The sequence below is a fragment of the Notolepis coatsorum genome (genome assembly GCF_963971535.1).
Source record: "Notolepis coatsorum genome assembly, chromosome: 12".
In the NCBI taxonomy this organism is placed as follows: Eukaryota; Metazoa; Chordata; class Actinopteri; order Aulopiformes; family Paralepididae; genus Notolepis; species Notolepis coatsorum.
Window position 1 is genome coordinate 76,463,471 of NC_140176.1, and position 14,994 is coordinate 76,478,464.

At 47.5% G+C, this 14,994-nt stretch overlaps 1 protein-coding gene across 1 annotated transcript in view; it reads right to left on the reverse strand.

Moving 5' to 3' along the window:
- The window catches only part of LOC311237919 (cyclic nucleotide-gated channel beta-3-like), a gene marked incomplete at both ends in the record, with an annotated part of 79,206 nt that overhangs the window by 40,735 nt on the left and 23,477 nt on the right, over positions 1-14,994 (reverse strand). Inside the window, one exon of the mRNA XM_084325893.1 lies at positions 12,638-12,789. Coding sequence (XP_084182019.1) covers positions 12,638-12,789 — 152 coding nt within the window. The remainder of the gene's footprint in view (positions 1-12,637; positions 12,790-14,994) is intronic.

Consider the following 14,994-nt stretch of genomic DNA (forward strand, 5'->3'; position numbering starts at 1 on the left):
CGGTTCTTCATGCACGCCTGCTGATACTAAATCCAAATTGAACTCTGCCATTGGAAAGAGTAGATTTGGCCCGATGTCCCTAGATACCAAGAACATGCAAATGGACCTTGTAGAAGTGGAGCAATCTTCCATTTACTTACGTATGTATTTTAGGCGGATTTTCAGAAAATAGGGCTCCAGGCTTAAGAGGTTAAATGCATCAATCTGGTGCACTTTAACCTCTTAAGCCCGGAGCCCTATTTTCTGAAAATGAAGATACTGCATTTTCCTTACATTTCTGACTTACAATATTGACATTTAAATGGAACTATTTAACCTTTAACTGGCGCCCAGAAAAGTGGCAATTTTTAAACTTGAACTTGAGGACTGCATACTTTTTTTGTAAAGCTGATCTTTATACTTTATACCAGCGGTTCTCAAACTACGGGTCGCAGCCCAAAGTGGGGTCGCGGGTGCAACAAAGAAAACCCAAAAAGAAATCGAGAGAAAACCTGACAAGCCCAACTCAGATTGAGTTTTCCACCTGGAAGCTGTTTGTATTTGCCATGTCTCACCCCTTCATCAACGGAGGCCGACACAGTATTCCAATACATATCTCACTACATCCTGCACATATATTATCTCGGACACCACGTCTCGTATTTTGTGTGTAACCTTGACACTTGCAATGGATAGGTTTGTTGTCAGAAGCGCGGAGAGAGAGAAGAAGCGCAGATTTTCCTTGCAAACAAAAAGAACCCATTGGCAGAAATGTGCTGATAATGAATGGCTGGCAAAGCTGGCATAGCTAGCCGAGATCTTTGACCGCCTCAATGTGTTGAATCTGGGACTACAAGGTCCGGACACAGACCTGTTTGGATTTGCAGCTAAAATGGAGAGCTGGATTAAATTAACACATTAAGCGCCACAAGCTTTCCCCATCTTTCACTGTCGCGCCAGCTTTTCTTGACCATTTTCACGATATTTCACGATCTTTGCGGAGCTATTGTATATTCTATATTATAGCTATGGAGACAATAGTATAGCTAATTTGACAGACACTATTTCTAGTCCAACATGTAATTCAAGAGTTTGTTTCTACACACTGTAATTTGTAGTTTATTACACGCTAAACATTGCCCATTTCCAAAATAATCCAGTCTTTTTCCATAGATTGCGAGATGAAACGCGTTATATGCAATAAGTCCAAACCGTCCTGGTTGATCCCCTGAAACCCCAAATAGAAGGGGGGGGGGGGGGGGGGGGTGTAGTCTTACCCTGAAAATGACGCTTGGTTTATATCCGGTAAAGTAAGACACTGTGATCGTTACAGACAAGTTTCAGGTTCGGTAAAATAGACATAGGGGGCCAGAAGGTACTCCAAGAAGAATAATTCCAATGATCCCATCGGCGATCGCGATTACTCGTTTATATGTAAGTACTAGGGCTGTCCCCGACTAAGGATTTGGATGGTCGACTATGATTGGCCAAATGCTGTTAGTCGACTATTGGTCGACAAAAAGAATTCAATAAAAGTATAATATTTTTAAATTTTCTTTTTTTAAATTATTATTATTATTTTTATCATTCCATTTGGGCTGTGGGGGTGCTTAATGTCTGAAGGAGTTGACTGGAGGCTTCTTGTTCTCTGCAAAAGCATGCAATTGGTCCACTGATGGATACATCTTGATATTGGTCTAGTCTAGTGTGTTCATTAGATAGATGGGTGAAATCCTCTTTCAGTGCCTCTGTGCCTGTTTTCGTAGGCAGTTAGCCTCTGGTATGCGTGCCATTAGCGTTAGCCACGCTTCTAGGCCTCTTTTCTTTTGGAAAGAATGATACAAAAAATATATATATATATATTATAATTTTTAGAATTTCTTTGTATTAGACTAAGAGGATGGCTAGTCGACTACGGCTCCTTTCGACCGATTAGTCGACTAATCGACTAATAGGGGTCAGCCCTAGTAATTACACATGTTTACGGGACACTATAGGTTTTGAGGCGAGCAGATCTGCTAGCGATTGCTTTGCAAGAGCTCCTCCCCCTCAGAGCGAGTCTTGATAGTCCAGTTCATTCATTGTCTCTACTGATCCCTTTCTATCAGAGTTAAAAAGGTAGGCGATACTGCCACCTGGTGAGATTCGATCGGCATTGCAATTCCAACGTAGGCAAATGAGCCAGGGATGGCTAGAGTGATCCGGATGATCGTTTAGAATGGGGACCAAAGGAAAAAGATCAAAGGATCTAAAAACGTATTATTACGTGTTTGGCGCTCAAGCATTGGCGGTGAAACACGTAATATTACGTGTTTGGCGCCAAATGATGATCAGCAGAGATTTTGGGGTATTTACTAGGGATGGGTACCGAATTCGGTTCTTTTGAGGTACCGAACCGAAACACGTCGGTAATACCGAGTATCGATTCAAGTGAGATACCAAAAAATTAAAAATAAAAAATAAAAACTTTTTTTTAACTTTTCTTTTAACTTTCTTTTAAAAAAATTTTTTTTACCTTTTTTCTTTTCATGTCAACGTTCACACGCACAATATATGCTTACCTAGGATTTGACTTGATTCAACAACAAAGCAGTTGGAGCAATGGCAAGCCGAAAACGGTCGAAATTGTAGTTATTTGAAGTTAGGATTTTTTTTTTACGACTGAGGTAGGTAAATAAATATTTTTTAGACTAAAGTACCGAAAAAAGGTACCGTTGGGTACCGGTATTGATTCACAGGTACCGGTACCGGTACAGTATCGGTTCAAATGTGAAAGGTACCCATCCCTAGTATTTACTCAGCTTTGAGATTTGCAAAACAATATTTGAAGCCCATCATCTGTAGCCACATAGAAGGGCTCATTGAACAATTTTGGAACTATTACACGGAGAGCACGGACAATTTGGACAACTGGATCCTAGATCCGTTCATTACGCATGACGCAACAGGCCTCCCACTCGCATGAGGCGCAAATTGATCTTTCATGTGAAAGTCAAGTTCACTGGACAGGCCCTCGCAAATCAGTCTGAACGAGTACCCAGTGTTGTGTAATGCTACGCCGAGAAAGCGTGTCCCCTTCCCATCAACATACATCTGTGAGGCCGGATTTTCAACACTGACATTAAAATATAAATAAAAGATCTCACCTCAAGAGTAGAAGCGGATCTGTGCGTCTTTCTCAGCACAACGCAGCCACGTATCATGGAACTGTTCAAATGTACAAGCAGTTTTTTTTTTATTCTTGAAAAGTGCATGTGAACGCATTTTTATTTTTTTTATGTTCTGGCCACATATTTGGGCTAAATATGCCTTGTTTTATAAATGTATACAGAAACAATTCCATTGCTTTTGTGGATAATATTCATTAATTTCATTGATAACATAGTAATGTAATACAATTTTCTCATAAATATGCATGATCAAATTCAACAATAGTGCTTTTATTTTGATATTCCTTATTTCCACGTTGAAATTATGCGATACATTAAGTGTGGGGCCGCCAAAAAAATAAAAAAAATAAAATGGGGTTGTGGTATAAAAAAAGTTTGAGAACCCCTGCTTTATCCTTATAGCACATGCATGAGCCTGGTCTCTTTTGAAAGATAACATTCTGAAGTTTCTGATACAATAAAGAAAATTCTATTTTAGTGCTAATGAAATAGAGTAAGATCTGAACTTGAGTTGTAGAAAAACTTGTCACTCACATTTTCTGTAGTAGGTGCAATATCCAGAAAGTATGCAGTCCTCAAGTTCAAGTTTAAAAATGCCCACTTTTCTGGGCGCCAGTTAAGAGGTTAACCTCTTAAGCCAGACAGGTCCGGTAACGGACCCAAGCCATAAATCCATCTCTCCAGACTGTATGAATTAATGTTGCGTTTTATTTTCAAATGTAGCCAATAGTAAAGACCCTAACCCTGTGAAAACAGCAGTCATAGTGTATATTTTCAGCATTACATTTGTTTAACACATTGAGTGCCACGCCCCTTCCGGGAAGTGCATAGGCTCATGCCACCCATTAACCCCATGTAATCGGTCACCTTGTTTGTAGAGCTAAACCTATATTTTATATTATAGCTATGGATCCAATATCATTGTCAATTGACAGTATGAACCTTCCGTTCAATATGCCATAAAGAAATATTTTTTCCATCGATACGTTCCCGTTTTATACCGTGGTGAATATGAGTATAGTTTTAGAGTGATCCTGTGTAATCCCAGGAAACTCCGCCAAACAGCGTTTTAGTGCATTTCATTGTAAATCGTGCCATTTCTCGCCTGATAATTGAATCAATCTGAAATCAACGCTAGATTATCGGTATTGTTTCATTATGCATGCATGAAAGGGTGGGGGGGAATAGTTTTTCTATGCTTCGAGCGCCACCAACGGCATACATTACACAGTACATTACAGACACGCTGCGATCGCGGGAAAACAAATATTGGATCAACGCAAGATTGATAACATATAGTCCTTACCTTGTCTCTGATGTACTGCAAAAAGAATAATCCAATTATCTGATCGCCATTCCAAATATCCACAGCAATCCTGTGTCCAACGTTATCCAGCATTGCACATGAACGGGCGGGCGCGGACCCTTTTCAATTCCATCCCTATAAGCGCTTGTTTTGCCGGAGTGTTTAGAACCCTCCCCCACGCCGCAGCTCGGCCGAGAAAACAAACCACATCGTTTCAAATGGAGTGCAATAGCGGCCGCAAGGCGTTAGGTGGTGGTATCGGACCGTTGCAGTCTCAGACAGAGTGTCACACAGTCCTACAGCATAGCAGGATGAATTATGAATGGAAATAGCAAATAAAATAAATAACGATCCAATAACGAGTTTACTCGTTGTTGGCAGAATTCGATTGGCGGTGTGAGGTTTTTGTCCGCTGCTCACCTACTCGCTCTGTTCCTTTAAGCCTACTCGCTCTGTTCCTTTAGTTTTCAGTTAATTAATTGCATTCTCCTCTTCACACGCTTCTTCCTGTAGACGCCGTTTGATTGGTGCTTCCCCAACCACACGCTTGTCAATCTCATCCCGCAGCTGTCACAGCTTGTCATTAAGCATTCCTTTTGATTATATATACCCCGATTCCCCATCAAGTGTTGTTGGATCATTTTGATATATTCTCTGCATTTGCCGTTCCTTCCGTTGCCTGCTGTTCCCTGTGCTTTGTCTCCCAGGACTCTCAAGAAGTATTCCGCTTGGACAACCCGCTCCCCGTAACGACGCGCTCGCCCTGTTTGATCTGCTCTCTTTACGCACAGCGCCTGGGTGAGTTTTGCAAGACAGTCTTTTGACCCTATCATTTTTCGTGTGTGTAAACACTGAAGAGATCCTGCTTTTTGTTCAGTCTGTCTCTCACCCTGTGCCTGTTTTTTGGATTGTTCATTGGGATCTATTATTGTTTGAACTTTGCTCACTGTGTGTATTCACACCGAAGATATTATCACTTGGATTATTATTGGGACATCGCTCACTGTGTGTATTCGCACCGAAGATTCTATCACTTGGATTGTTGTTGGGACATTGCTCACAGTGTGTATTTACACCGAAGATTCAGTCACTTGGATTATCTGTTTGGGACAAGTCACTTCACCTGTCACCTGTCTGTTCCCAACTGTACTCTGAGCTAACCCGCTCTCTCTCTCTCCCTGTCCCGCTACCACCTCGGAGTACTGCCGAGAGGATTCTGCAGAGCGGCTCTGACGTCACTGTCAGATTCCTCAGACGAACCTCCCCGGGAGAAGCTGCAGAGCAGCAACATTCCTCAAATGCTTGTATCCCAGTCTTTGTCTGTTTTCAACCAAGTTCTTGCTGCTATTCTGTGAAATAAAACAAGCCCTAGTTTTTGGCTAACTCTGAAACTACTCTCTCTGTGTCGTTAGCGTTTGGGGTCGGTGTCAAACCATACGATCCAACCAATATGACGACCCCAGCCGACACAGAGAGAGTCAGAACAGCACTAGCTGGTCAGATCGAGTTGACCAAGGATCACAGTCACCAACTAGAGAGGGCTGCGGCTGCGGTACATGAACTCAGGGAACAGGTCCAGCCTATTCAAGGGTCCCTGGCCGCTCTGGCAGGACAACAGTCAAGTATACTCCTTCATCTTCACACGCTGAACGACACCGTTAACGCTTTGCTTGTACCCCCACTTCCTTCAGGAACATTGGCAGGAGCATCCCCCGCAGCCCTAGCAGGCCCTGCGCTTCCCGATCCCGCACCTCGGGAACCCCGTCTCTCCGTCCCACGGCTGTTCGACGGCAACCCCGAGGAGTGTGCCACATTCATCATGCAATGTGAGTTGGTTTTTCGTCATCAACCCAGTCGTTTCACTTCAGAAGGAGCCCGAGTGGCCTATATGACAAACTTGCTCTCAGGCCGGGCAGCCCAGTGGGTCACTTCCTCCTGGGCAATGGATGCAGACTTTTGTTTCTCCTATCCAGACTTCGTGGCTGAGCTCCGCAGGGTGTTCCACCATCCAGCCCGTGGTCTGGACCCTGGAGCCCGGTTGGGTACCTTCCGGCAGGGGAGCGGCGGGGTAACAGACTACGTCCTGGAGTTTCGACTGGCGGCGGTGGAGAGCGGTTGGAACGACCCAGCACTTCGTCTAACCTTCATGAGGGGGCTCAGTGACGCAGTCAGGGACCAGCTCGCGACCCGGGAGGAGCCTGACTCCCTCGAGGACCTGTTCAGCCTCGCCATTCGCATCGACGGACGCCTCCAGGAGAGAAGGCGTGAGAGGACCCGACAGGTACCTCCTGAGGGACTCCGGACCCCCCGTACTCATGACGTTACTGCTGGTCGCCCTGCCCTCAACACGACTGGTGGTAGCTTACCCTCCCGTTCGGTTCGCGAGGAGGAACCCATGCAGCTGGGACGCTCTCATCTGAGCCAGGCTGAACGTGAGGCGAGGTTCAGGTCCGGTCTCTGCCTCTACTGCGGTCGGGAGGGACACCGAATCGCCAACTGCCCCACCCGGCCAAAAGATCAGGCTCGCCGAGACCCCGGGAAGTCCTGGTGAGCCGTTTTTCTCATTCCCAGAGCCGTGCACCACCTGGTCATCTGATGAGCGTCACCCTGGCCTGGGCGGACCAACGGGCCACGGTGGAGGCACTCATCGACTCTGGGGCAGACGAGAGTTTCCTCGACTTCGAGTTTGCTACCCGGGCCAACATTCCACTTGAGGACCTAGTGAGGCCTTTGGAGATCTTCGCATTGGACCAACACCGCCTGGCCGACATCTCTCAACGCACCTGCCCTGTCGTGCTGACCATCGCTGGAAACCACGTTGAGAGAATCCAGTTCCTTATCACCCATTCCCCTCTTGTCCCGGTGGTCCTGGGTAGGCCCTGGCTCGCGCTGCACGAGCCCCACATCGCCTGGTCCTCCGGTACCATCAAGGGCTGGAGCTCCTCCTGTCACGCCCAGTGTCTACAGGCGGCGTCCTGTCCCCCGCCCCGGAGGCCCGTTGGTGAGTCGCCTCCAGACTCTTCGACAATACCCCCCGAGTACCACGACCTCATGGAGGTTTCCAGTAAGTCCAGGGCTCAGGCCCTTCCACCCCACCGTCCTTACGACTGCGCCATCGACCTCCGCCAAGGGGCTCCCCTTCCCGGCAGCCGCCTCTACAGTCTGACCGTTCCGGAGAAGAAGGCGATGGATCAGTACATCTCTGAGTCCTTGGAAGCAGGACTCATTCGACCTTCCTCCTCCCCGGTGGCGGCCGGTTTCTTCTTTGTTGGGAAGAAGGACGGGGACCTTCGACCCTGCATCGACTATCGCCAGCTCAACGAGATCACCATCAAGAACAAGTACCCTCTTCCTCTCATGAACTCCACCTTCGAGCCTCTCACCCAGGCTACCGTCTTTACCAAGCTGGACCTCTGGAGTGCCTACCATCTTGTCCGTATCCGTGAGGGCGATGAATGGAAGACCGCCTTCAAGACCCCCAGGGGCCACTACGAGTACCTGGTGATGCCGTTCGGCCTCACCAACGCCCCGGCGGTATTCCAGGCACTCATGAACGACGTCCTTCGTGACATGCTGGAGGAGTTTGTGGTGGTGTACCTGGACGACATCCTCATCTTCTCCAAGACCCTCGAGGAGCACATCCAGCATGTCCGCCGTGTGCTGGAGCGCCTCCTCCACAATCGGCTCTTCGTCAAGGCGGAGAAGTGCCGTTTCCACTCCGACTCCGTCGACTACCTGGGCTTCATCGTGGAGAAGGGCTTGACCCGAGCGGATCCTCGCAAGATCCAAGCAGTGGAGGAATGGCCAGAACCCACCTCTCGGAAGGAGTTACAGAGTTTCCTCGGGTTCGCCAACTTCTACCGAAGGTTCATCCGGAACTACAGTCAAGTGGCGGAGCTACTTACCAGACTGACCTCTCCCGCCCTGCCGTTCGACTGGTCCCCAGCGGCATGTGCTGCGTTCCGCTCCCTCAAGAAGAGGTTCACTTCCGCCCCGATCTTGCTCCACCCTGACCCCAAGAGACAGTTCATCGTTGAGGTGGACGCCTCGGATACTGGACTGGGGGCTGTCTTATCCCAGCGTTCGGCAACGGACCAGAAGGTACATCCGTGCGCCTTCTACTCGCGTCGGTTCCTCCCTGCCGAGAGGAACTACGACATCGGCAATCGGGAGCTGCTGGCGGTCGTGGCTGCTTTGGAGGAGTGGCGTCATTGGCTTGAGGGGGCCGAGGAGCCATTTACCATCTGGACGGACCACAAGAACCTGACGTACATCCGCGCTTCCAAGCGCCTCAACGGTCGGCAGGCGAGATGGGCCAGCTTCCTCAGTCGGTTCGACTTCTCGCTGACTTTTCGTCCTGGTTCCCGCAACACGAAGGCCGACTCCCTGTCCCGGTTACACTCCAAGGGGGCTCCACCCTCTGAGGACCCGACTCCCATCCTCCCGGAGGCCAGGGTGGTAGGAGCCATCACCTTGGGCATCGAGGGGGTGGTTAGACGTGCCCTACGCTTCCAGCGAGCTCCAGGCAACGTACCGATTCATCGTCTCTTCGTCCCCGACTCTGTCCGGTCCCGGGTGCTGCTGTGGGGCCATACCAGCCGGTTCGCCTGCCACCCGGGTGTTCATCGCACGTTCTCCTTCCTGGCTCGTCGTTTCTGGTGGCCCACCATGCGGAACGACGTCAAGGAGTTCGTATTGGCCTGCGCGGTCTGTGCCCGCAGCAAGGCCTCGCACCAGGCACCCTCCGGGCTGTTACAGCCACTTCCCGTTCTGAGCCGTCCTTGGTCACATGTGGCGCTAGACTTCGTCACAGGTCTTCCCTCCTCCCTGGGGAACACTTGCCTTCTGACCGTGGTGGATCGATTCAGCAAGGGGGTTCACCTCGTGGCCCTTTCCAAGCTTCCCTCGGCGGCCGAGACGGCGGACCTCCTGACTCACCACGTGTTCCGCCTTCATGGTTTTCCCCAGGACATCGTCTCTGACCGGGGGCCCCAGTTCACCTCCCAGGTATGGCGGGCTTTTTGCAAGGGATTGGGGGCGACGGTCAGTCTTTCCTCTGGTTATCATCCCCAGACTAACGGACAAACGGAGAGGATGAACCAGAGCGTGGAGTCTGCTCTTCGGTGTGTGGCAGCCGAGAGACCAGCTTCCTGGAGCCGTTTCCTTCCCTGGGTCGAGTACTCCATCAACTCCATGGTCAGTTCCGCCACCGGCCTCTCACCTTTTGAGGTTTCCCTGGGCTACCAACCCCCTCTTTTCCCCGCACAGGAGACGGAGGTGGCAGTTCCCTCCGTGCAGGTCCACTGCCGACGGGTCTGGGAGATCACCAGGACCGCGCTGCTCCGGACATCTGAGCGCGCCTGTCGTGGGGCCGACCGGCGCCGGGTTCCTGCGCCGACGTACCACCCTGGGCAGAGGGTGTGGCTTTCCGCGAAGGACCTCCCGCTTCGGTCCTCGGCCAAGAAACGTAACCCCCGGTTCGTCGGACCTTTCGAGGTTCTGAAGGTACTCAGTCCGGCGGCTCTGCGTCTGAAACTTCCTGCGTCCATGCACATTCACCCCGTTTTCCATGTCTCCCGGGTTAAGCCTGTCTCCCTCAGTCCCCTGATGCCTCCAGCTCCTGATCCTCCACCTCCCGAGATGGTGGATGGTCACCCCCAGTGGCAGGTCCGCCGGTTGATGGGCGTTCGACGGCGGGGTCGGGGGTTCCAGTACCTGGTGGACTGGGAGGGTTACGGCCCGGAGGAGCGGAGCTGGGTCTCCCGACAGCTCATCGTGGATCCCGGCCTGATCACGGACTTCCATCGTGCCCATCCGGACGAGCCGGGTCGGCCTGGTCGCCGGGTGGCTCCCGTGGAGGGGGGGGTACTGTGAGGTTTTTGTCCGCTGCTCACCTACTCGCTCTGTTCCTTTAAGCCTACTCGCTCTGTTCCTTTAGTTTTCAGTTAATTAATTGCATTCTCCTCTTCACACGCTTCTTCCTGTAGACGCCGTTTGATTGGTGCTTCCCCAACCACACGCTTGTCAATCTCATCCCGCAGCTGTCACAGCTTGTCATTAAGCATTCCTTTTGATTATATATACCCCGATTCCCCATCAAGTGTTGTTGGATCGTTTTGATATATTCTCTGCATTTGCCGTTCCTTCCATTGCCTGCTGTTCCCTGTGCTTTGTCTCCCAGGACTCTCAAGAAGTATTCCGCTTGGACAACCCGTTCCCCGTAACGACGCGCTCGCCCTGTTTGATCTGCTCTCTTTACACACAGCGCCTGGGTGAGTTTTGCAAGACAGTCTTTTGACCCTATCATTTTTCGTGTGTGTAAACACTGAAGAGATCCTGCTTTTTGTTCAGTCTGTCTCTCACCCCGTGCCTGTTTTTTGGATTGTTCATTGGGATCTATTATTGTTTGAACTTTGCTCACTGTGTGTATTCACACCGAAGATATTATCACTTGGATTATTATTGGGACATCGCTCACTGTGTGTATTCGCACCGAATATTCTATCACTTGGATTGTTGTTGGGACATTGCTCACAGTGTGTATTTACACCGAAGATTCAGTCACTTGGATTATCTGTTTGGGACAAGTCACTTCACCTGTCACCTGTCTGTTCCCAACTGTACTCTGAGCTAACCCGCTCTCTCTCTCTCCCTGTCCCGCTACCACCTCGGAGTACTGCCGAGAGGATTCTGCAGAGCGGCTCTGACGTCACTGTCAGATTCCTCAGACGAACCTCCCCGGGAGAAGCTGCAGAGCAGCAACATTCCTCAAATGCTTGTATCCCAGTCGTTGTCTGTTTTCAACCAAGTTCTTGCTGCTATTCTGTGAAATAAAACAAGCCCTAGTTTTTGGCTAACTCTGAAACTACTCTCTCTGTGTCGTTAGCGTTTGGGGTCGGTGTCAAACCATAACAGGCGGGCTATAACGAGATAACTTGTTTTTGGCGCAGAAACGGTTAAAGTGTTATTTGTGAAATATGAGTTCTGGAAATGTATTTGGTTACAGGCGAATATAGACGCAAAAAAGATCTGTGCCGTCATTTTGGAGATGAGACATTGAGCTTTCGAATGCCGTTGAAATTTCAAAAAACGACAATACCCAGCTCAAGCCAGCTCCTGTCAATCAAATGACTTGTGGATACATTTTTCAGGATTATCTACTACAAAACGGAACAATATTGGCATAAATTAGAACGCAGTTAGTTTATCTACCTTTCTATAAACGTTTAGCAACAATTTGCGTTGCAATCTGATGAAAAATGGCAGAGCAGTAAGTAAAGAAGTAACTGTACTTACTTTGATTTGATTCACAGTTCTTGCTGCACGCCTGGTGATACTAAATCCAGATTGAACTTTGCCATTGGAAAGAGGAGATTTGGCCCAATCCGTATATATGCGACTTGGCTATAATAAGGTCATTTATAGGCCTGATATTCTATATTCTATAATAATATTTCAAATTGCATGTGTCCAGATGGCAGAATTCAGTACTGTATAGATCTACAAAACCTTCTGTTTAATAATCTTCCCTTTATTCATTTGCTTAGATTTCATTTGCTGGGAATACAATCCCTGAGATCCATAGATGTCCCTAGATACCAAGAACATGCAAAGCATTATCTTACTCGTTACTGGGAAAGTAATAAAATGACAGTAACGTGTTACTAAGTAATGCTTTACTGCCCAACACTGAATGAGTGAGTTACTGCCCGAGGTAGTGACATCACCAGTCATAGATGCATTTTGCATCTAAAAATTTCAATGTCAAATATCCCCTTTTTGATAAAAAAAAAAAGAAAAGCTATAATCACAATTGTATTCCCAAAAAAGGAAATCACTATGGTTAACACGGCAGCGCGTCATTGAGCTTAACGCCCAAACTGCTCCCGATGAGCAGGCTGGCACCTTGCATGGTTGTCTCTGCCATCGGTGAGTGAATGTGTGAGTGAATGAGTGAATGTGAGGCACAAGTTGTAAAGTGCTTTGGATAAAAGCAATATAAATGCAGTCCATTTGCACTGGCAAAATCAAATACCGCCCAAAATAAGAAGAATATTGTGATATCATAATTTTGATTATGTCACCCAGTCCTAAAATAAATCATTCTCTACATGTGTGGGTGTGTGTTTTTTTTTTACTTTATGCACACGACTACTATAGCGTTACATAATACTGTACCTACTTATGGGTGGGCTGATCTCAGGAGAAGAGCAGTAAGGGTCTCTGGTTTTGTCCTTGAATATTTCTGTTCGGGATCGTAGCCGAACGGACGCCTCGCGCAACGTGCTATCCGTGAACTGGTTGTAGACTTTAGGGGGAGGGGGGGGTTCCTCGCTGAAGACAAGAACAAAATAAACACAAAATGAGGCAGTGTAACTGTGTGCTGCGCTGCACAGCAATGTGACAGTTTGACTTTAGGAATTGGAACAAAGATTATTGTTGCAGTGACACACATGCATGTAAGCGCGCACACACACACACACATGATTCAGATTCAGATTATTTTATGCACACACACACGTAAACACACACACACTATTCAGATTATTTTATGCACACATACACACTGTATACACACACACACACACACACACATGATTCAGATTATTTTATGCACACACACATACTGTATGTATACCCCCCCCCCCCCCCCCCACACACACACACACACACACACACACACACACACACACACACACACACACACACACACACACACACACACACACACACACACACACACACACATGATTCAGATTCAGATTATTTCATGCACACACGCACACATGATTCAGATTCAGATTATTTTATGCACACACACACGTAAACACACACACACTATTCAGATTATTTTATGCACACATACATACTGTATACACACACACACACACACACACACACACACACACACACACACACACACACACATGATTCAGATTATTTTATGCACACACACATACTGTATGTATACCCCCCCCCCCCCCCCCACACACACACACACACACACACACACACACACACACACACACACACACACACACGCACACACGCACACACGCACACACGCACACACGCACACACACACACACACACACACACACACACACACACACACACATGATTCAGATTCAGATTATTTTATGCACACACACACACATACTGTATACACACACACAATTCAGATTATTTTATGCACACACATGCACACAAAATTCTGATTCAGATTATTTTATGCAAACACACACGTATACACACACACATGATTCAGATTATTTTATGCACACACACACATGATTCAGATTCAAATAATTGTATGCACACGTACACACACACACACACACACACACACACACACACACACACACACACACACACACACACACACACACACACACACACACACACACACACACACACACACACACACACACACACACACACACACACACACACACACACACACACACACACACACACACATGATTCAGATTATTTTATGCACACACATGCTGTATACCCCCCCCCCCCACACACACACATGATTCAGATTCAGATTATTTTATGCACACACGCACACATGATTCAGATTCAGATTATTTTATGCACACACATGCACACAAAATTCTGATTCAGATTCAGATTATTTTATGCAAACACACACGTATACACACACACACATGATTCAGATTCAAATAATTGTATGTACACGTACACACACACACACACACACACACACACACACACACACACACACACACACACACACACACACACACACACACACACACACACACACACACACAGAAGCGACCCCTTAGTTAACCCATCATCCCTCCATCCCCCATAGATTTTGGGGGAAATATAAGAATACAATTTCAAACAACAATTGTATTGCCATTCCCTTCTCTCCTTCAAGGGACATCACAGCCATGACAGATTATACATTTTCTCTCAGCCTTATACGCCAAAACGGTATATGGGCCATCTTTCAATGGCAAAATAAACCACTTTTTCCACAGAGAGCGGCATAAACACTGCATGTGCAACACTATCTCTGACCTTCTTAAGTCACAAATACCACTAATCGGATAATCTCCTTTCCAGCTACTTAGGGAGTCACAAGCTGTAAGTCATAGTGGAACAAACACTGTGTCAGTACCTACAGTTACAGCCATTAGGACTGTCTACCATCCTACCGCGGTGCCGACTGGGTTAATTTTAAGATTGCTGTTCTCTTATATGCCATCAGGAGGCGCTAAGCCTGACAGAATTGATCCCGATTTGCAGCGTTGATCGGATAGCCACAGCGCTTCAGAAATTGGTCTCGAAAGCCATAGCACACATGACAAATATTTATATAAATTTGATATTATATAAATATTATGATGATGAAGTTAAGACAACCTTTCTCTGTCTAGGCTTTTGAAAATGTAGGGGAGCAGCCGAGATAAATCGCTGATCGAAGCACAACTTTCCAAAAATTATATTACTAATATTTCCCAAATGACGATACAAGATCATCATGAAATATTATTTCAC